Below are 21,140 nucleotides of genomic sequence, written 5' to 3'. Positions count from 1 at the left end.
CCTGTCGCTGGCCATGAACTCAAGAGGAAGTTGGGCCGGGAAAGGCCCTCAAAGGAGAGACGAAGCCGGTGACTGTTGTCGGGGAGAAGAAAGAAAATCTTTGCTCAAACTGAGAGTTTGGGTAGCCGGCAGCTGTTGACGTTGCGCACCCTCAATTAATGGGGGCCTGGGGATTGGACTGATCAGTCACGTACTCATATCTGAGGCTCAATGAATGACTAACCTGCTTTCCAGAGGCAGCGCCATGCTCATGATTTACAGGTTGACGGCTTGATCATTGTGAGGTTCTCATGGTTGCTAGCGGAGTTATCAGTGTTGCAGAAGAGCTCTTAGGTCATGGCCTGAGGGGGAGGTTGTCAGGTGACATATGCCGTACGTAAACCGTGCGTGGTCTGCGAAATGTTAGCCGACCCAGTGTCGCCATTGCTTCTCAGGTAAGTTAGATTACATACCTTGAGCTTTTGGTGTTTCCTCGGCGAGGGCAAGACGGCCGCCGCAGCTCCCGGGAGAGCTATCAAAGGAGAGGCGAAGCCAAGACACCAGTTCGCTCTCCAAAAGAGAAGAAAAAAAGAATGAATGAGGCACCAAGAATAATACCGCCGTCTGAGACTGCGGCGGCGAGAGTGCTTAGCCCTTGGAGGCGGTTGAGGAGGAGGAGAAGGCCTCCTTGGTGGTCGGCCAAAGCCCAGATTTGAGCGGCTCTCCTTTGTCAACGGAGCCCTTCTGCGCTTCGTCGATTTCGGCCTGGGTCGCTGTTCCTCCGGGAAGGGGTGCATCATCAGATGCCCATAGCCGTTTCACGATAACAAGAAGTTTTTTGATGTCGGGAGGCGGGCGAATGTTGGCATCCATGATGGTGTTGGTGTGTAGTGGTTTAGTGTTGACGTTGGTGATGGTATTTTGAGCATCACGGAATGAGAAAAGAAGTTATGGCGCGAGCCAATGCGGTCCCCACTTTTCATGAAGGAAGCCAGTGACTCACGGAGGTGCAATTGGGAGCTTAAGGCACGACAGCCATCAGATCTGCGATGTACGCAAAGGGGCAAAAATACCATTGACTTTGACTAAAGATCATTACATCGTACAGTCTTCATAGCAAGCAAGAGCCAGTCTACCTCATCTTCAAAGCAATATCCAACCCCAACGGCTTCCTCAAGAACCCCTCCCGCGTCTCCATAACCTCCTGCTTCAGCTCAGGCGTGTATCTCCTCGCCCAAGTCGCCGCAATCAACTTCATCTCCATCTCCGCGACATTCCTACCCACACACGCCCTAGGTCCATGACTAAACGGATTAAACGCAGTCTTTTGCAGCTCATTCAGATTATCCCAGCGCTCCGGCTTAAAGTCATCTGCGTCAGGGCCCCAGATCTCCTTTGAGTGATGCAGCGTGTACGTCGGCACGCTGAGCACGCTGCCGGGCGGGAAATAATGGCCCTTTATCGTGACGCCGGGTGAGTTGTCGGGGATTTGGCGCGGGAGGCCGATGCCGGATGTTGAATGGTAGCGCAGGGTTTCGCTGATTACGTTGTTGAGGTAGGTTAGGTCGCGGACCATGTCGTACGTAGGGACCGAGACATCAGTGGGGATCGCCTCGTCGAGCTCGGCCTGTAGTTTCTCGAGAACGCCGGGTGTGCGTGTGACGTGGTATAGTAAAGCGCATGATGAATTGGACGTGGTGTCGCTGCCGGCGATGAGCTGCGTCAAGGCTTCGGCGGTCAATTCCTCGCGACCCAACGGCTCACCCTTCTCGTCTCTGCCTTCCATGAGTCGCGCGAGGAGATCTTTTCGCTCAACGGATGGCGGGTTATCCAATCTGGCCTTTACACGCGCGATCGCAATTCCAGCGAGGTTCTTGACTGCGTTGAGGCCATTGCTGAAGAACGGGTCGGGCAACCATTGCGCATACGGCTTCAATTGCGGCCAACATCCCAACGTCGCGCTGACTTCACCTCGCCTGTTCAGAATCTCAATAGCGGAAGCATAAATAGGCGGGCTGTCAGGCGTCGCTCGAACTTCGGCTACGTCGGCGCCATTTGAGAGCATGCCAAAGGGTACACCAAACGCGAGATCGCCGATGACATCGAATGCGAGGTAGTTGAACCACGGGAGACAATCCATAAGCGCTTGTCGCTTTCCATTTTTGTCGGTCGTCTGACCTGATGCGACAAGTTTATCGAGCTGTTTGACAAAGAGCTCGAGGTTTGCGTGGATGTACGGCTCAAATTGGCTGATTGACTTGGCGGAGAAGACGTGAGAGATGAGCTTGCGCTTTCGTGTGTGCTCAGCGCGATCGCGTGTATTAAAGAGACCTCGTCGAATTGAGACAAAAGCATCGTAGAAATCACTACGCTCATTAGTTCTGAGAAGACGTGAAGTAGCAGGATACTCACGACTTCAAGAAGCCGTTTCCATGGCCGTAGATGGTGGCGATTGCATCAGGATCCGCGATGGAAGTGTGGTTAGGCTGGATTCGTACGACGGGGCCCAATCTCTTGTGAATCTCATCCACGACGCGATATCGTTCACCACGTCTGCAGACGTAGAGCAGCCACAGATTCGTGAACTGCGCGGGGAAAGGCGCTGGGATATCTCTCAGATGGCCGTAGGTCACAAAGTATGAGTAGAGATACGTCGCGATGAGGACACCTGCGGCGATGGGGATTGACCACCAGGTGAAGAGGATGTCGACGACAGCCATGACGACGATTGTGATGCTGCTGATGGTTAGCTCTGTTCTTCTTGACTGTCGCGCAAGCTCACCTTTGAAGCGCAAGTGTTTGAAGACAGCGCAACAGTCGCCCGATCAACACGAGTCGTAGAGCAGTATTTAAGCAATTGAATCACCCCGCGGACGGAAGAATGAAGTCACACAACTCCAAACTTCCGCGTTCTGGGCTAGCTAAACCTCCGCTCGCCCCCGCATCTCGTTCGGCTTGTCTGGATCGGTAGTTGATTGAAGATGGGGGATATTTACGAAAGCTTACCCGGGATCCAATGACGTCTCTACAATTTAAACTTAGTCAAGGTTATGGGTTTTGTTATCGGGCGCCGAAAGTGCCGATATCCTGATACCCTGTTGCATTCAATGAGCTAGAGTGCAAAGAGCGTTGGGTGGTCAATGTGGGTTCGTGATCGTGAAATTACCCTATATCGGTGGTAAGATTGATGAATATTGACGAAACACCATGAATTGGATGCGCTCTGAGTGTAATTCAAGATCTTGTAGAGTCTATGTATATAGATAATACTGCGGTATGAATTTATCACGCTCTGTTGTATTGGAATGGTGGATTAGTAAATAAACAAGGTTTTGTAGTGAGAGGCCCATTATGCTTCCGGCGTGATATCATGTATTGTAGGTTTCCATGTTTCTTATCTCTGTAACCCTCAAAGTGTTCAAATCTCGTCCAAGTTCCGATTACGCAATTGAAAACAAATGCCTGCCCTTATTTCGCACAATCCTACTCCGTACAGCAACAGCTCCAAAACTCTTCATCCGAGGCTCACAGGGCTAGATCTCTGCCAAGTTGATGCCCCGCCTCAAGCAGAAACACGACCATCTTGGCCCTGTTTACAGTCCCTCACCTAAAAATCGCGTGCTACTCTACCCGTTCTGAGCACTCAAATATCTTCCAATGACACCTTAAAATAGAGATGGAAATGAAACAGCTGACGCAGTTGACACCTGCACCGCCCATCAATCGACCATGGAAACAGTGCGATCCGAGCAACCGATAACCGCTGTCAAGCACAAGCCATGGCGGGGTTTCACTCAGATCTCAGCACCATCATATACATACGGTGAAGAATAAGGGACCTCATGTTTTGGCGCTCGTAAAAACAGTCCAGCCAAGCTGACATTTCTGAAACCAGGGCGTCAGCTGTACAGACGCAGCCCGCCGGAAGAGAGCACAGCCGGCTTGGTTCTCTACCAAAATCCCACTGAAACCGCCTGTGACCAGGGGTCGTTCAACGGGCGTGTTTGATCTCCCGTCTCACAATGCCACCTCAGGCACCACCCGGTTTCGCCTCAACCTGCTATTATGGCTGTGTTTATTAACAGAAAAAAACTATACGAGAGGAATATAACTCCATATCCGCGAGACTTTTTCACTTTTGGTTCCTTTTTCTTTTCTTGCGCACGTTGATCTGGCATCACGAAGCGACACGACTTTCATTTCGAATAATTCCATTCTTACGGTCTTTTTTATTAATTCTTTAATTTTAATTCAGACAGTTCAGCTCTGGTAGCATTCCCTTCGATAAAAAGTCTCGCAAAACGTCTCTTGGCTAAACATATCTCGGTTCTTGTCTCATATCGAATGGCTTCAATGAATATGGATGATGCCGCCTTGGATCTACAGCTCTCGCGAATCATTTCCGCCGTCGAACAGACCACGATATTCACTACCATTGTACCCAAGCCAACTGCCCAATCAGAGGGTACGACAACTGCAGATTCACCTGTTGTTACAGTTACACAGGAAAGCAACTCAGACAATGGCTCGCCTGGTCAGCCTGGAACCAAGATCTTTGGAGCACTTGAGATTATCATTGCTCTTGGTGTGCTAGGTAAGACACATCTCATGTATAAGTACATATCTAACTGTTACAGCTGGCGTATTGCTTCTCATCATGAGCATCATTCTATGTGACCGACGACGAAAATCTAAGCGAAAGCGAGCTGCCGAGAGATCTCAGAACAGAATGACCGACAAGAGTGCACCACTAGAAGGACATCAACCACCATCGGGAGCAGTGTTACCAGAGTCGATATGGCCTAGGATGGCGGATAAGAATCAAGCTGTTCATGATTACTGGCATAGCGAAACGTTACGGCAGAAGCAAGGATGGAATCAAGGACAACAAGCTGGCGTGCAACAGGGTCTACCTAGATATGGATAGCCTCGATAGTCAATATGACATGTGCACGGAGAAAAAAGTAATAAAAATTAAATTGAAGCTCTCGATTGCGAGGGTGAAACAAAATGAAGCTTGCCTGTTTTCTGCTTTGTGTTTTACAGATCACTTGCTAGCGACCGGGGGTTCGAATCAAGTCTCGTTATATCCAAATAGTGTAATTACGCGTGTAAGTCAAGTATTCGCAGGCCTTCAATGTGTAAAAGTTTCGGGATTCGTTGACAAATGCACCACAGCATATGTTGTTGGTCAGCCGGCTTTTACTATCAGCCTCACCGACTAGTGCGGCGAGCTATTAATAAAACCTTTTTATTATAGTCGTTTTATAATTAAATAATATATAATACTAAGCTATTTAAAAAATGCCTCAAAATATTATACTAATTCTGTCCAATCCGGATAAATATATCGAGGTAATGTGCGCTCTAAGATGCAGGGATGAATGAGGTGATAAAAAAGCCGGTATCCTTCTCCACTCAGGTGCAAGCCATCAGTAAATAAGTGATTGAAGTTACTTCCAGATAAGCCAGAAGGAGCATTTATGATGGCATTCCACAAATCAATAAGGATCACCTCGGGATGCTCCCCAGAAACCTGACGAACGGCCTCGGCGTATAAAGCAGAATGAGCCACCGTGCGTGGCTCATTTCCAAGACTTCTGAGTCTATCTTCATCAACAGGAGGTGGGGTGACGAGAACTATCTTGGGGCTATGAGCTTTGACGTGTTCGTGATTGATGATTTGCGTCAAGTTCTCTTTGTACTGGTCCACTGGGACGTTCCTTGTCGCTTCCGGATGAGGCACAATAGCATCGTTAGCACCTAGCAGGACCACCTTGGATAATCAGCTTTGTCTCTTTCGTGAACTACGATCGCAATCCTGACCAGATACTCCAAATTTGGAGACGAGTCTGTAGGTTTTGGAATTATCTTAGGCAAGTACCGCAGGACGTATTCGGTGTTCCAACCCGCAAATCCCCTATTGACTACGTCAAGCCGTCGGATCAACTCTGCAAGACGCGTTAGCAGCTTTGTTTGTACTCTCAAACGTTGCACATACGAGCTTGGAGTTCAGCTTGGAATGAGAATCCATCTTGAACATCGACCGAGTTCTGGAGTAAAGAGTCCCCCAAGAGTACTATTTGTGGGTAAGCTGTCTGTCGGCTGTCAGTCGCCCATCGCTCGAGACAACGTCATGGAACTTACAGCCATAATGCAAGGAAGCTGGTTGCTTTTTCCACGAAGCAAACGCCAGGAAGGCTCTCTAGATATAGCTCTCGTCTCTGAGTCATTTTGGTGGCAAGTGGGCCGGTTTAGTCGCAATCGGCTGATAAATTTACGTGATCAAAGAGACCAGGAACTTCCTAATCCAAAATACAAGTTAGAGTCCCCGAAGCGTTTCTCTTATACGCGCGACAATTACGTTGTAATTGTGATTATGTATTGATATATTGCATGGGTGGCTTGGGAGTACCCCGCAGATGCGCAAGCGTAGGCTTGCACAGAATGTATATATTTCATGTACAACCTTTTACTATCATAAATAACCTTTGCTTTTCGATCAAACACAAATGATAAGACACTATACAAACTTTAAGACTGTATATTGTACTGCCGTCTCTGTTCGTACATGTATTATCTATGCAATAACCGACTTTATCCCTGTGTTAATAAACTCATCTTCCATTGCATTCGAGGCTTAGCCCTAGAGCCCTCCACTCGCTTCCTCGGCATCGCCCGTACAGCATGGCAATACCGGGCTGTTAAATAATTTCAATTGCTCGCTCGCTATCCTTTTCCACAGCTAAATAAACCCCTACAGCGCCATAAATATATATCTGAAAAAGCTTCAAGGGCTGGAACATTCAGAGTCAGCCCTCTCATCAACCTGCTCAATCCGGCCCGTCTTGACATCATAAACATATCCGGTAATAGGTACATCCAAAATCAACGGACTCTTGCGCAGAAAGGCAACGTCATCAAGAACACTCTGCCGCAAATCAGAAAAGGGAAGAAACGCCATGTGGTCCACGTCCTCCTTTAGCTCTCGTCTGATCTTGGACCGGAAATCTGTGTCGGAGAAGCTCTGCATGCCGCAGCCGGTCTAGAAGCGTGGGGTGTCAGCCGGGCCGGTCACTATCTCCATGGGGGGCAGCTGAAAATATGGCCTTATGATATTGCCGTGGGAATGGAAAATATCGAAAAAATGAGATGGGATGGTCTTACATGGTGCATCACAATAATCTCACGCGTGCCCAGCATTTGCTGAGAAATCAAGATTGATCGAAGCGCTTCTACAGCACGACCGCCAGCTGTAACTGTCAGCTTTGCAGGTGAGACAAGAAAATTAGGTACGTACCATTTCGGATGACATGGGCATCGCCAAGGTCTAGACCCAGGACTTTCTCAACGTCCAATCTGCTGTCCATGCACGCTACCACTGCTACCTTTCTGGGTAAATGTTAGGCCCTCGATCCTAGGGCGCGGGTATGAGATCACTTACCGACGGGGCGGAGATGGTAAGTGGGACTGGGTAAACTTTGCTGCATATCTACGATTCGCAGCTTCAAAGTCAGATGTGACTGAGGGATAGAGGACAGGTGAGGACACGGGCGAAGTGTCAAGTGCAGGCATCTTGGTCTTGAAGAAGGCCATTGAGAGAAGATGTGCGGATGGAGATGTAAAAGCTTGTTTATCAAAGAGGGTCTTGTCTGTTAAGTAAAGAATAAAGCCAAGAGCCAAGAGAATGCCAATTCTTGCGTTCCATGCACGACTTCTTATCCTCGAGGCCGCACCAATATAATAAAACCCTCCGTTTCACAAGACCAACCCAGCTGGCCCGTCCGGACCGTCATCCCCAAACAGCGGCGCCCTCCGACCCAGAGATAAATCCCCGCACACACACTTTTTTCTGCAGTAATATTGTCTGAGATTCTGCACATGGTGTTGACAGATCATGCCATAAAAAGAAATGTTACCTGTGCTGTCAGGTACACCCACGGACCGGATGTGGCAGCCATTAAGAAGCAGGCTATTGCATGCCATGGCACCATAATGGCTCGGCGATAGCTCACTTGACCTCGATCTACGACTGGAAAAAGAAAGTCTTTCGGAGTTCCAAGGAAAGGCGCCATGACTAGTGAATTTGCCAAGGGTGTGTGTTTGCTGGCTATGATGCTTGGCTTTACTAGGCGGGTTGTTAGTGGTTGGGAAGATCTGGGGTAAAATGACTATGTCACCGCGTAGATCCCGGCATAACACCGTATCACTATATCTGTGATAGCCAAGACGCTTTTTCTTTATAGTGGTGTCTCAATGGTGCTCTATGTCCTGTACTAGTGTATATCCCCTCTTTCATTTCTACTGAATAAAGCCGAAGATGATGCTCTTTCAAAAGTGACGAGCCTGTTTGAGGTTCATGGTCGATTGGCACGCAATCACTGCGGGACTGAAAGGCTATCATCGGCCCGGTTGAAGTCCTCTACAGAGTCCCGGCGGTCTAGATGCACATGTTGTACATGGCGGTTGAAAAATCTCGCAGCTGGATGTTGAAGATTCGAGAATAATCTTAGTGACGGGGGACATGGGGTGCACCCCGCGTATTAGCGTCACGGTTGTGAGCTGGTATAGCCAAGGAATCTTACGGGATGATTATGCAAGCCATAGACAAATGTAGCCTGGCTTATCTCACCATCCTCCCTCGAGATCCATGTCTTAGAATTCATCTGGAGGTTGAGAGGCTTGCAAGTGCCAACACTATTGGTTTTCGTTGCTAGAACGACGAAAATTTCACCCTGAAAAGGCATGTCGATAGAAAGCACCGCTGTTAGATAACAGCTCACTCGCGGAGGGTATATTTATGTACCGCAAAAATGGCGTAGCAGGCTGAGTCCGACGGGTTCCGAGCCTGTGCAGTGGTCAGATATCAAATCTAAGCCGCTCGGACCAAGATACTCGACGTGTCGGACTGTCGATTAAGCATCCGGCTTTTACCAGGGTCGCCTCAGATCACCCGATCGACCTTTCTATTCCCTTCCATTTAGGCAGGTCAACAAAGATTTGACAATGACAGCTCTATAATGTGGGTTGTTAAATACCGCTTATCGAACCACCCCTGCTTTCCACGAAACAAGCTTTCGATGTTGGGGTAGACTGGAGTTATTCTATAGAGAGGTAAAGTTGACATCAAACTTGGTCCAGATACTTCAAAGTACGGAATACGAAAGTGACTCCAGTTTACCTGCTGTCTAGATACCATAGTGAATAAACGGAACCCAAGTTGGTGATGGCTCGATCTTGTGCCGCAGGAGGATAGCTAAGGAAGCCTCTCTAGACCATCTCTGCCACCTGTTCTCGACCCAGGACATGATGTTCTTGCCTACCCGTACACTTCTGGATGCTTTGGTCGAGACTTTCCTCCACCTTGTCCCCAAAGATCTCGACATGCCTTTAGCCTTTGCTGTTTTCCGAACTCGTCTTCTTTCCCATCTAACTCCATGGACCACAGGCTCTCTGATAATCAAATTGTTGAGAATATCATCATCTACCCCTCTGCTAGACCCTTCTTGCTCCCTTTTCTCCAGCCATTGATCCCTCAGCCGCCGACTCGCCTCATGAAGCCCCCAAGCCACAGACCGATCAGACATCTGACCATCCTTGATGCCTTCATACACTACCTTGGCTATATCAACGCAAACACTATCATTGACCTCCCACAGGGTACCTATAACATGCTGGAAGCCGGCGAGTTGAAAAGCACTGATGAGATGGACGCTCTCGTCCATGAATTGCTCCTGTTGAATACGGCCCGTTCCACAAGCTGACAGATACGCTAGAAAGGGTGGCTGATCCTTTAGATTCAAGTCCAGTAGACCGCCAACCCGCAACGGATTCGTCACGACATCTTCAAGACATAAATAACTCCTCAGGGGGTCTTGGGGATCAGTACATCCATGACCTGCAAAATGAAAGAACTTGCACTGGCGAAGTTGGTCGATGAGTGCTGCTTTTCGTCGCTCAGGCTCAACAACCTCCAGTCCAATCGACGAACAAATATCTTTGACGGCTTCAACTTCCTGGTTGGCGAACGCCAAACGTGATAGCGTTGGTGTAGTCTCCATAGCCACAAGTACTGCTTTGTTTGTTTCTCGTGTTGGCTTTCGTCGCTTTCGAGCTTGTATCATAGCCTTGACCGACGAAGCATACGATGAAACAACCCTATCCAGCGTCGTCCCCTTTGTTCTCTTCCTATGATACCCAGCTGCATGTAATGGGAATTGTTTCAGAAGACCAGTAGGGATCCACCAAACATGCGGCCAGTTGTCACCTGTTGGAGCCTCTGAAAAGCCAATTCTGTTTAATACAGGACAGACAATAGTGTCCCAAAGCCATTCGAGGACATCTGGACTGCCTTTTTCTCCGCTCAAGACTTTCTCCTCGATGTCGGCTCGGCTCAAGTCAACCAATGGCACTGTATAAATTCTGTCGATCGTGATGATTATCGCATCGCAACATATAACGCTGATGTTGATGATGACAATCGGCCCACGATCTGTTATGTCCTGCATTTCATCAAGTCCCGGTGTCTGCAAAAAGGTGTCGAAGTTCGGTTGTTTGCGAATCTTGTCGACTAATTCATCAAACTCCTTTCCCGCATCATACAAGCGTAGCGCCAGTCCTTCTCTTAGCGCAGTACTCTGCGTGGCAGAGATGTCCGGGTCAACTGGGCGATTAATCTCCTTGCGAAGACGATCGAATTCAGCTGCATATTCTGGATGAGCCTTTTCTAGGTCCACTATATCCGTCTGCAGTTGCTCTGCGGATGCTCCGAGTAAACCTTGACCCTGTTCGAGGAGCTCCAGGGCATCTACCACTTGTCCAGCCTGTATAGCGACAGCAACCGCATCTGATGTAAAACCAGCCAGTTCAGAGAGAGAACTCTGACGATCGGAGTTGTCTTGCTGCCGTGGTATGATACGTGGAATGAGCCCCACCACGAGTTTCGCAGCATCTAGACTTCGTTGTCTATCGTGACATATTGGCAGCAGACACATGCAGGCCTGTATACGGCAAAGTGGTGGGGCGTTCGACTGCTTGATAGCTGCTTCGAAACAAGGTATGGCTTCGTCGATGCCAGTTGTAGTCTTGCCCGTTGCGTGAGCTGCCAGAAGACCAAGACCTAAACCGTAGAGTAACTCTCCTCGATCTGGGTGAGATTCCGGTGTAGCCTCCAGTGCTTCCTTCGCAACGGATATCCACTCATCAACACCATCGCCATCAAAAGTTTCAGAGCCTTTTTGTATCAGCGCATTTGCAAGGCTATGTAAAAAGATAGCTCTATAAGGATGTGACTTCGGCGTGCTGTCGACCGCTTCTCTCAGTGACTGAATTCCGTCATCGAGATCTTTCATGTTGTTGGTGGTGGTGAATTTTCGAGCCAGCTTGATCCCAATATCATGCTGGTGTCTTGATCGATCGGGATGGTTATCAGGCATAGTATTCAAAGCCCGCTGCGATAGCTGGGCCGATTCTTCAAGATCGGGCAGCTCACGAGACCTTTGATATCTTAGTTGCAGAAAAACAGCGAGATTGCCTAAACTCGTAGCTAGCATCGTCGAGTTGTAACTTGGTATCTTTAGACTTCTTCTGGCCAAAGCGATGGCTTCGTCGATGTCTATCAAGGCACTCGTCAAAGAATATCGCTGCCCCAAGAGTGTCGCCAATGAGATTAGTGATTCCGCCAAGGCTTGTTCCTCTTCTGAAGCCTCCTCAACTGCCTGTCGAGCTAATCGAACGCCCTCATCCATATCAGCCAGCGAGCCTGTTCTGAGTGATTTTTGCCCTAGCAAACTGCCAATGTGCGCTAGCAGGTGCAGTCGCATGGATTTATTGTTAGATATCTCTTTCTCTATAGCCTTCCAGCCCATGGATATAGCTTCATCAACATTCTCCACAGTGCCAGTGGCGAGATACCGTCTCCCAAGCAGGGCTGATAAATCAGCGTATTGATGGGATACATCCGATGTGCCGTCGTTGGTGATGTTGATCGACTGGCGAGCCGTATCAACGGCTCTATCAAGATCTGACTCTGACCCTGTCAAAGCATAGCGGTCTATGAGGCGGGCCCGAAGCGCTTTGAGGACGAGGGGATGTTGGGGATGAACCTCCTCGAGCGCGTTGGCTATGCTGTTTGCCTCTTCCGCTAGGTCGATGGACTTGTCGAGATCCTCAGCGTTGTTTGTCGCTCTATACCTGTCCTTGAGCAGATAAGAGAGATATAATAAGCAGCTGGTACGGACCCCAGGCTCTTCATCGCGACTTGAGTTGACGACTTCCCATGACTTTTCAATCGCTGCTTCGAGGTGTGTTAGATTACCAGATGTACGATATTCTTGATCGAGCTCTTTGATGCGACCGAACAATGGGTTCAGTCTCCCAAAATCAACGTTTAGAATTGACTCCGGATCATCGCTTCCAAGACTGAGGACAGGAAAACTGTTATCCATCTTGCGTACCCCCAGGAATTTGATTGGTATGATAAGAAAGTCGGCTTCGAAGAATCAGTCGAGTGAAATTACATGACTGCATTGACTTGAGCCTCAGGGCCACAAGTTAGTATCTGATAAACTGGAGAACCCTGGGGCTTACTATGACTGCGTCACCTATAGAATCATTTTCTTGCCTGCGGGGTTGCATGTCTTTTTCCACCAATGTTGTATCATTTGCCTGCTTAAACGACAGCCTGCTTATGCTGTGTCACCGTCAAAGCCAATCACAGATTCCTGCGTCTGTCACATATTTAATGCCAAGAAGTCGTCCATTTCAGCTGTCAGATTGCTGCCTAAATATCGAACAACCTGCAGGAGTTGAAATGACAAACAAGGCAATGCGCAGCCCAACTGCACTGAGATACGGGGGTGCAGATGTGACTTGAAATCACAGACTCAGAATGAGGCTTCCTACGTTTTCTGGCATAAATTTTCAAACTAAAAACGCATTCTTTGATCGTTGAACCAGCAATCACAAAGTCTTTGGTTGCCCAATCTCAATGGATCCTCCCGGCTCAGACCCTACACGATGGGCCATCCTTATTGGAGTCGGCGTGACTATCTCAAGAAAGAGCAAAGACTCCGAGGCTCGTGTCTCAGATAGGTCACTACAAGGAGCCGTTAATGATATCCAGTCCATGGAAAAGTACCTTGAGTCAAGACCATTCGCAGTAAATACAACACGTCTGACAGCCACCAAATCAAAGGACAGTCCTCTCAAGTCGGCTGAAAGCTTTGATCAATTACCGACACTCGACAATGTGGTTTCAGCTTTAAAGAAAGTTCTCAAGACTTCCAAACAAAATGACCATGTATATATCCATTATTCTGGTCATGGCTCTTGTCGGGCGATGGACGGTGCAATTGCGCTCGAACTTGTCAACCCCCTGACCCTTGAGACCGAGTACTTGTATGGAACCGTCCTACGAAGCGCAATCAACAAGATGATAGAGAAGGGTCTCACTGTGACTCTTGTTCTCGATTGTTGCTTTTCGGGAAGTGTACTTCGCGATGATAGACCAGATGTTGGCAATATCCGATACACAGAGCACCATACAGACTTCGATACTTCATTCGACAATCCTTTTGGGGACACCGACCCAGAGGAACTGAGAGATGGAGTGGTTACTTTCTCAAGGCTTCTGGATCCTCAAGGATATACGATTATTACCGCTTGCGGCCCTCACGAAGTTGCCTCAGAGTTAAAGTTTGAAGGCGGAGCTACAAGCGGAGCGTTGACCTATTTTCTCATAAACTCACTCGTTCTGTTGTCAAGACGCGGCACAAAAGTGTCTAACGAGATGCTTCATCAGCATCTTCGAGCACAATTCCATGCCCGGCTTCCAGACCAGACTCCAATGCTCTATGGTCGTCGTGGGTTTGCATTTTTTGGAGACTTCTCAGACGACATTAGGCAGGTCGTTGCCCCTACGGTATCAATGCATCGGAGCATGGAAGATGGCTGTCTTATTCTCCATGCGGGACAAGCTCATGGAGTTCACAAGAATGATGAATATGCTTTGGCGCCTTTTGACAGAAGCACAAACCCGAGGGATAGAGATTCAGTCCGGAGTAGAGTCTACGAAGTCGACTGCCTCTCATCCAAGATGGAGACCGTCGACCCGGTAAACAAAGCTGGCATCGCAAGAGGTTCAACGTGGGAGGCCACTCTCTTAACATCGTTTTCACGCCGAAAGATTCAAATTTGCCTTGACTTGGACAAGAGTGTCTGCGCGGCTCTCATCCAAGCAGCATCAGCAACTACTTACCTTGGATTATGCCACAAATCCACAACTGACAGAATGAAAACACCAGTATCATATGTCGTCAAGAGAACGCTGAAAGATTATGAGATCAGAGACCTTACGGCCAAGCATGCGTGTGTTGTGGCCAAGGTCCCATACGATCCCAAAAGCAGTGGCCCTCTTTTCGATGCTTTGGATCACATATCTAGGTTCAAGTTCTTTGAAGGCCTCGAGAATAGAATTTCAAGTTCTGCCCTAGAAAGATCTTTCTCCTTACACTACTCAGAACGTCCAAGTCCTGACGGGTCTTTTCACATCAAGCATGAACAAACTCTGAGCATAATAATGAAGAATCTCTCAAACAGAACCTTGTATCTGGGTGTATACCTGTTTACTGAATTCTGGGAGATTCGTAACCTGATGTCTGAGAGCGGAGAGGATGCATACCTCACGATAAAGCCAAAGGGTCACAAAGAGTCAGGAACCCAGGAACTCCCTTTCACGATGACAGTACCAAAGCGGGCTTCTGACCAAGGATTATCTGGCACTGAATATATAGTCAAATTGTTTATTACTAGTCGACCATTCGTGTTTCCGGGTATGGTTCTTCCAAAACTTCAGCACGGAAGAAATCGAGAGGCGGCAGACCCCTTGGATTGTTTATTGCAGGGACTAAATGGCGATCTTCCGGGCAACAGAGGCGATGAGAAGTGTGAATGGACCACGCGGAATTATCTAATTCGTACATATCTGTAGATCTTTGCGCGTGTTTACGCAAAAGGATCGTATAGCTCAAGCTCATCTTCCAGATACGACTGCCCACCATTTGCAGTGATACCGTAGTCATCACATAAAACGTATTTCCCGCCGTCGGCAGATTCTACTTTGTATGGGCCTGCCTTTCCTCCAGCATCAATGATATAGACCTTATCGCCAGGGGAGAACTTGTAGTTGACGCCGTATGCGTTGACCCCTGGTCTTTTGTTATCAGAGACAACAAAACTAGTGTCATTTGGGCTTTCTTTTTGTTAGCGGGTATTCTCAACATTTTTGGAGAAACAACCTACGAATCGTCGTTGGCGCTCATTTTCAACTACAAAATGGCATGTCGCAATGTGGCTGAGTTTGTGAAAGTGGTGAAATTGCAAGACAGTTGCAGATAGGGCGGAAGCTTTATACCAATGATGGATAGGTACGTCTTGGAAGTGAGGCGATGAATACTTTGCTGCATGTGGGCTGACACAAAGCGCTGCACGTCGCTGCAGTCAGGTAATCCAGGGTGTGATCAGGCATCAATCAGCGGCTATAAATGCATTTCTATAAACATTGATAAGATATATCAACACGTTACGTGAAAAATTCATGTATTTCGAATATTGATATAGAATGACTAATGATATCGAACAAGGCTCTTCGGAGATCACAATCAGGCCGACATTTGCTAGGTCGGTATTGACATGGGCTTCTTCCTGGCGGGTCCCAGGAGCTTTCAGCCTAAAACCTCACAAAAGCCAAGCATCGGCCGTGGGTAGCAATAATGAAAGAATTACCAGTAAGTTTTTTTTTTTTTTTAATGTGCTGATACATAATTGCTTCATTGAAGTATCATGTCTGACAGCTATCACTCTAGTTGAAGACCGCCGAAAAGGATACCCACGATTCTCCGCCTTGATGGCCGGACATAGTTCCTTTCAGATATACCGGCGTTTCTCAGATCTTCGAACGCGCCTCTTACTTCTCACTCAAGATGAGATAGTCGAGCTTGAAGAACAATTAAATCATATAGATAAGACGGAAAAGAGTCCTCTGTTCTTGGCATCTCGCCGTGATGATAGGAACCCAGACCGATCTGCTGTAACCACCAAACTACGTTCTGCTCTTTCAGCCTACGGTACTAGTATCGCTTGATCCCTCAATGAATCAAATAGCTAACTTGACAAAGACGAGCTTCTCGATGGAACTCAGCGATCACTGAAGTATGAGTCACCTCATGAGAAGTATGTCTCTAGTCTCCAGCGGTGGCTATCCGGGAATAGCTGCATTGCCAGAGGCGAAAGAAGGTTCCTCAACAACAGCGATGATCTACTATCTCTATGTCCCAGAGAAGACGGGATCGTAGCATGGCTAGAAAGAAATGTCTGCGATAAGATTGTCCGTCGATTTAGCAAGGTAAGCAGATCCCGTATCAACTGTGCCAGACTAATACGACTCCAGAGTTCTGAGAATATTTCCAACGATCCTCACGTTGAAATCTTCTCTCGTTCATCGACGATGAGAGTAGCTCGAGCGATCTTGAGCCCACTTATTGTGTTTTTACTACTGGCGCCAGTGGTCATTTGCAATATGATTGGTAGCCAACCGGCTAGATTGGCCATCATGATATTATCGACAGCTGCATTTGTTTGTTGCATGTCTCTGTTGACGAATGCCAAGACGGTTGAGTTGGCTGTAGCTGGAGCAACGTGAGTCTCCTCTCCTTTGGCTTGAGGGAGTACTAACTTTAGAGGTAGTTACACAACTGTTATGATAGTTTTCGTTAGTAATACTGACTGAAATTGATAGTAGCCATTGCCTTCAATGCTCACACACAAATTTAAACTGTTCTATTTCATGAAGATTGATTCTTTCTCCAAGTCCTACCGATCATCTTAGCGGTGTTAACCTGCCTACGAAGTCATGAAAGTTGGTCTACTTGCTATCACAAGCTGCCGAAACATGGCAAAGTAAAAAGCCATCATTATTGAAGAGGTTTAGCGATGACTGATAATCTGATTACTACAGAGTGCCCAAAAATGAATCATTTGACGTAACGTTGAGGTGTCCATGTTTGTGGTATTCCTAAATAGGCCTGGAGGATCCACGTTACGTACGGTTCGTGTTAGTAACTCCCGCAGTGATAAGATTAGTGCCTGAATTATGTGTAAATGGAATTTTCCCACTGGCTAATACTATTATTAGAGTTCATCTATTAGCTCGCTTTTAATGGGTACTGGGGCGGGGAAATCTGGCGTTGAGTTTCTAGGCGGAGATGGAGGCTAAACAATCGGGCTATTACACACCGAGATATATCAACCTCCCCGATCCCTCTCAGGTCTACTCGGTCTGGTATGATATTCCTCCTATTACCTTCGATTCATTATAATGCCTTCTAGAACAACTGACACGCCAAATGAGTGGTCCGACTCGGCGGATATCATCTCACGATTCCTAGCCTTACAGCAGATTTACAGCGCCAAGGAACTCGACTCATATCTCCAGTCGCTGCGACATATCGGAGAGGGCAAATCAGATTCTGAAGATCAATCAACTGATGTCATCGTTCTTTGCGCATCAGCGATCCTAGCTATTCCCGAAGCCGTCTTTGAGTGGGCGGTGCAACGGCAGAGGGAATACGGGGAAAGACAAAACACAGTACTGGTGTTATGCGGAGGCATTGGACCTTGTACACCATTTGTTTACGACGCTTGCAGAGCGAGCAAGAAATATTGCACGATATTTGACACGATAAACGGCAAGCCTGAAGGCGAGCTGTTGAGGGTCATGGCAGAGCGATTCTACAAGCTCAAGATCAACGAAACTGGAAGCCAAAATCATGGCTTTCGGATCATCGTCTCCGATCGTTCAAACAACTGCGGAGCAGATGCATCAGAGGCAAAAGTGGTTCTGGAAGAGAACGGCATTCACACCCCAAGATCTATGGTTGTTGTACAGGACCCAGCCATGAGTAGCCGGACAATGTCTTCATTTGAAAAAGTCTACGAGAACGTTTCTGTCCAGATTTCTTGCTGGCCACGGCTAAAGCAAACAAGAGAGATCCAACAAGAAAAGGCGCAACCCGAGAAAGATGGCCGAAGGGAACTTTGGTCTATGGATCGTTTTCTAGACCGGATCATCGGCGAGCAAGGTGGAGTTATCAAGGCCAAGTCACCTATTGGCATTCCAAACGAGGTGGAAATTGCGTGGTCTGCTCTAATGGACGAAAGCAGCTCAAAAGTCCTTTCATAGAGATAATATCATAATTCTTATTCTATCTTCCGGTGTGGTATTGAGAGTGTTTGATGTTGACCGGCAACAGTTCCGGTTCTGACGTCAATGTTTTCGTGTAATATCTCACATCGGCGGTGTCCGAGATGCAGATATCAGATCAGCCTGCGAGATTATTTTCCGTTTCACAGCGTCACATGATACACATCATCCTCAACCGAACCCCACTCACCAAACATTCTCGAACCATCACCAGAAGCAACTTTTCTTCCCGGTCCCGGAACATCTCGCAACACCATGGCATCACTACGCCGTTTCAGCCTCGTCTTCTACGTCCCACCCGCCAGCGCCTCCGCATGCAAAGCCGCAATTTTCAAAGCCGGCGCGGGCCGCTATCCCGGTCCTGGCGGGTACACTGAGTGCGCGTGGCAGACGTCGGGGATTGGACAGTTTAGGCCGGGAGATGCGGCGAATCCGGCTATTGGCAAGGTTGGGGAGTTGGAGGAGACGCCGGAGGTTAGGGTTGAGACGTTGATTGTTGGGGAGGAGACGGTGCGGAAGGCTGTTGCGGCGTTGAAAGAGTGAGTTTAGGCGTTTATGGAGAGGATCATAACTGATATATTAGAGCGCATCCGTATGAGGAATGTCCGTATCAGGTCTATCGAGTGGAGGACTTTTAACGGAGACATCTATGTTCAGCGGAAGTCGAGGCGGTAAAGCGAATTCATGAATGGTGTTTTCGGATTTAACGAGATTCGATCATTCACGACTCACAGAGGAAATGAGTCAGGTCTTTCATTGGGAGCAGTAATATTTATCGTCTTAGCGACTGTGACTTAAATTATATCAAACTGGAGACTCTGAAATTAGGGTATTATCAAAAACCAAGTCTTCCAATCGCCATTTTACGTGGTCTCAATCTTTCCATTTCAAGCAACAAGAACCTTTGTCTGCGGTAAAAGAGTCGTCCATCTCTCCCCAGGCTTTCTACTCCACATCCTCTTCAACGCCTCAATACCCTTTAACAAATTCCCAAATCCACTCCTCGCATGGTGTCTTCTCAAAACATTTTCAAAATAGACCTTGTGCTCCTCAAGCTGCGCATCCGACGCCGCCACAAATGTCGTCCAGACCAACATATGAGCTACGGGAGAAGTCTCGGGAAATTGTTCGAGGGCTTCGATGAAGCGCTGCACACGTGCTACCGACTCGGGATTGGTGGGTATGGGATCTAGGTCGAAGAAGTTGGAGGTATGGTCGGAGAGGACTTGTTGGAGATAGATATCTCGAGCTTGGTAGACGAGACTTGTGACTTGGGAGAAGAGTGGTGTGTGTTCTGGGTAGAGTTGGAGGCAGTGGTTGAGACAGCCGAAGAGTTGGTCGGTTCGGGCTTGGGACGAGATCATCTGGAGACCTGTTTCTTCCCCAAGATGCGGGGCAGCATAAACTCGGATCCTATTATCTTGTTAGAATACCCATCATTCGGCTCAGGATAAATTGCGTGTACTCACTTGTGAAGCTCACGCATGATAAAACCTGCCAAGATACCCGTACCAAGGCCCTCCTTTCCTCCAATAGCGTCCAGCGCTGACTCCAGCATTCGGAGAAGGACAGGGAAGTCTGAGCCTCCAGTGACGAGCACAGAAGTCATCAGTAGCAAAAGGCTGATGAGCACCGAGTGTTGGGTAGTTTGGTTGTTGCATATGAGTTCCTGACGTTGTCGTAGGCCTTTAAGCGTTCGACCCAAAAGGTGATATGGATCCGGGACGTAAGTATCGTATGTATTTGTTCCGAAGGCAGAGTACTGCTTCTGGTTCTTCTTGAAATCATTATTGAGTTTGTTGATGTGGAAGTGAAAGGACGAGACAGTGAGGACGGCATCCATGACCAGTTCGTCTTGTTGAGCTAGGGGAAGAAGGAGGTGGCGCCAGTCATTGTGAAGGCCGTCTATGGCTACCATCTCCGTTGATATGCAGCGTGAGACTAGGAGTGTAAGTACCTTGAGCAATGGAGTGAAGACTGGACTTACAAGTCATGAATAGATTTCTCTTCCACGCGGGCATGTTATCTGGAACTCCTTTTAAAAAGAGTGTCATGAAAACCTCGCGGTCTGCGGGTGATTGGGAATTTGCTAGCGCAAGGTCATAGGTTCCAGTATCCGATGTGATATACTCGATATCGTCGTCTTGTTGATCATCGTTGTCATCATGATGAGATTCCGTGGTTTCCAGGTTTGTATCTGCGGTTGAACTTGATGCCGACGATGCTGATGCGTCTTTATCGGTTGAAGAAACCTTCCATTCATTCCTGCGATGAAGTCAGTATCTCACTTCGATACATGAAGATAAGATTGTGCATACTCTTCATAAACCCTGTCGATAGTCTTGCCAGCCCACTTTCCTCGCGCAGCAACTCCCTTGTTGAATCGATGTCGAATACCAAGGCCACTGCAATTCAAGCCTCTGGAAGTACACTTATTACAGCTCGGTTCATTCCTATCACAATGAATGCGTCGCTTTGAGCATTCGTGACAGCCTAATCACCTGTTAGGCACTGCCAAGAAGAACTGAGGCTGTACTGACCCTTTGTCTTTGGTACGTATGCACGTTTCTTGGGCGGCATCGCAGGCATCGGATAGAGCCGAGATGAGCTAAGCTGATCGACGCTCGGCGCCTGAAACTCGGTATTTCAGGGGAGATAACAGCTGGTACTTGCGTGGCTGGGGAAGAATCAAGGGGAAAATTCCTCTGTCTTTAGAATTTTGCAAGCATCAAGTCGATGAGGACCCGGGAATCTATGGCCGACGTTGCGGGGCATCGGCTGGAGTTGGCTCTAGAAACGCTAATCCAGGTTGGGAAATGTGCTAAACCAGAACAAGAGGGTAAAATGAGAGCATAAACTGCGCCCGTTCTTAGTGATGTTTTCACTTCAATTTTAACACGCT

General features: G+C 47.9%; 10 protein-coding genes across 10 annotated transcripts; 4 read left to right on the top strand and 6 right to left on the bottom strand.

Annotated features, from left to right (window-relative positions):
- Nucleotides 1-627: 627 nt before the first annotated feature.
- Nucleotides 628-852, bottom strand: FTJAE_5739 (benzoate 4-monooxygenase cytochrome P450; the record flags this gene model as incomplete). Its single annotated transcript, XM_037352278.1, has 1 exon — nt 628-852. The coding sequence occupies one exon, from the start codon at nt 850-852 to the stop codon at nt 628-630; it is 225 nt and encodes a 74-aa protein (XP_037207232.1).
- Nucleotides 853-1,111: 259 nt separating this feature from the next.
- FTJAE_5738 (benzoate 4-monooxygenase) lies at nt 1,112-2,699 on the bottom strand (the record flags this gene model as incomplete). The annotated part of the gene is made up of 2 exons (XM_037352277.1): nt 1,112-2,345; nt 2,392-2,699. 2 exons carry the CDS (start codon nt 2,697-2,699, stop codon nt 1,112-1,114), a joined length of 1,542 nt encoding a protein of 513 aa, XP_037207231.1.
- A 1,633-nt stretch (nt 2,700-4,332) lies between these two features.
- FTJAE_5737 (uncharacterized protein) lies at nt 4,333-4,906 on the top strand (the record flags this gene model as incomplete). The annotated part of the gene is made up of 2 exons (XM_037352276.1): nt 4,333-4,573; nt 4,617-4,906. The coding sequence occupies 2 exons, from the start codon at nt 4,333-4,335 to the stop codon at nt 4,904-4,906; spliced, it is 531 nt and encodes a 176-aa protein (XP_037207230.1).
- A 1,863-nt stretch (nt 4,907-6,769) lies between these two features.
- FTJAE_5736 (carbonic anhydrase) lies at nt 6,770-7,575 on the bottom strand (the record flags this gene model as incomplete). Its single annotated transcript, XM_037352275.1, has 4 exons — nt 6,770-7,024; nt 7,147-7,232; nt 7,280-7,371; nt 7,424-7,575. 4 exons carry the CDS (start codon nt 7,573-7,575, stop codon nt 6,770-6,772), a joined length of 585 nt encoding a protein of 194 aa, XP_037207229.1.
- A 1,592-nt stretch (nt 7,576-9,167) lies between these two features.
- FTJAE_5735 (30S ribosomal S17P protein) lies at nt 9,168-12,425 on the bottom strand (the record flags this gene model as incomplete). The annotated part of the gene is made up of 1 exon (XM_037352274.1): nt 9,168-12,425. One exon carries the CDS (start codon nt 12,423-12,425, stop codon nt 9,168-9,170), a length of 3,258 nt encoding a protein of 1,085 aa, XP_037207228.1.
- A 542-nt stretch (nt 12,426-12,967) lies between these two features.
- Nucleotides 12,968-14,968, top strand: FTJAE_5734 (uncharacterized protein; the record flags this gene model as incomplete). Its single annotated transcript, XM_037352273.1, has 1 exon — nt 12,968-14,968. One exon carries the CDS (start codon nt 12,968-12,970, stop codon nt 14,966-14,968), a length of 2,001 nt encoding a protein of 666 aa, XP_037207227.1.
- A 14-nt stretch (nt 14,969-14,982) lies between these two features.
- FTJAE_5733 (uncharacterized protein) lies at nt 14,983-15,299 on the bottom strand (the record flags this gene model as incomplete). The annotated part of the gene is made up of 2 exons (XM_037352272.1): nt 14,983-15,229; nt 15,280-15,299. The coding sequence occupies 2 exons, from the start codon at nt 15,297-15,299 to the stop codon at nt 14,983-14,985; spliced, it is 267 nt and encodes an 88-aa protein (XP_037207226.1).
- A 2,054-nt stretch (nt 15,300-17,353) lies between these two features.
- Nucleotides 17,354-18,217, top strand: FTJAE_5732 (uncharacterized protein; the record flags this gene model as incomplete). Its single annotated transcript, XM_037352271.1, has 1 exon — nt 17,354-18,217. The coding sequence occupies one exon, from the start codon at nt 17,354-17,356 to the stop codon at nt 18,215-18,217; it is 864 nt and encodes a 287-aa protein (XP_037207225.1).
- Nucleotides 18,218-18,493: 276 nt separating this feature from the next.
- On the top strand, nt 18,494-18,781 carry FTJAE_5731 (structural toxin; the record flags this gene model as incomplete). Its single annotated transcript, XM_037352270.1, has 1 exon — nt 18,494-18,781. The coding sequence occupies one exon, from the start codon at nt 18,494-18,496 to the stop codon at nt 18,779-18,781; it is 288 nt and encodes a 95-aa protein (XP_037207224.1).
- A 344-nt stretch (nt 18,782-19,125) lies between these two features.
- Nucleotides 19,126-20,818, bottom strand: FTJAE_5730 (acriflavine sensitivity control acr-2; the record flags this gene model as incomplete). Its single annotated transcript, XM_037352269.1, has 5 exons — nt 19,126-19,651; nt 19,708-20,179; nt 20,226-20,503; nt 20,557-20,656; nt 20,779-20,818. The coding sequence occupies 5 exons, from the start codon at nt 20,816-20,818 to the stop codon at nt 19,126-19,128; spliced, it is 1,416 nt and encodes a 471-aa protein (XP_037207223.1).
- Nucleotides 20,819-21,140: the final 322 nt, after the last annotated feature.

Source organism: Fusarium tjaetaba (assembly GCF_013396195.1).
Source record: "Fusarium tjaetaba strain NRRL 66243 chromosome Unknown NRRL66243_c0000109, whole genome shotgun sequence".
Lineage (NCBI taxonomy): Eukaryota > Fungi > Ascomycota > Sordariomycetes > Hypocreales > Nectriaceae > Fusarium > Fusarium tjaetaba.
Note: the sequence above shows the minus strand (reverse complement) of the source record. Positions and strands in the feature narration are given on the sequence as shown.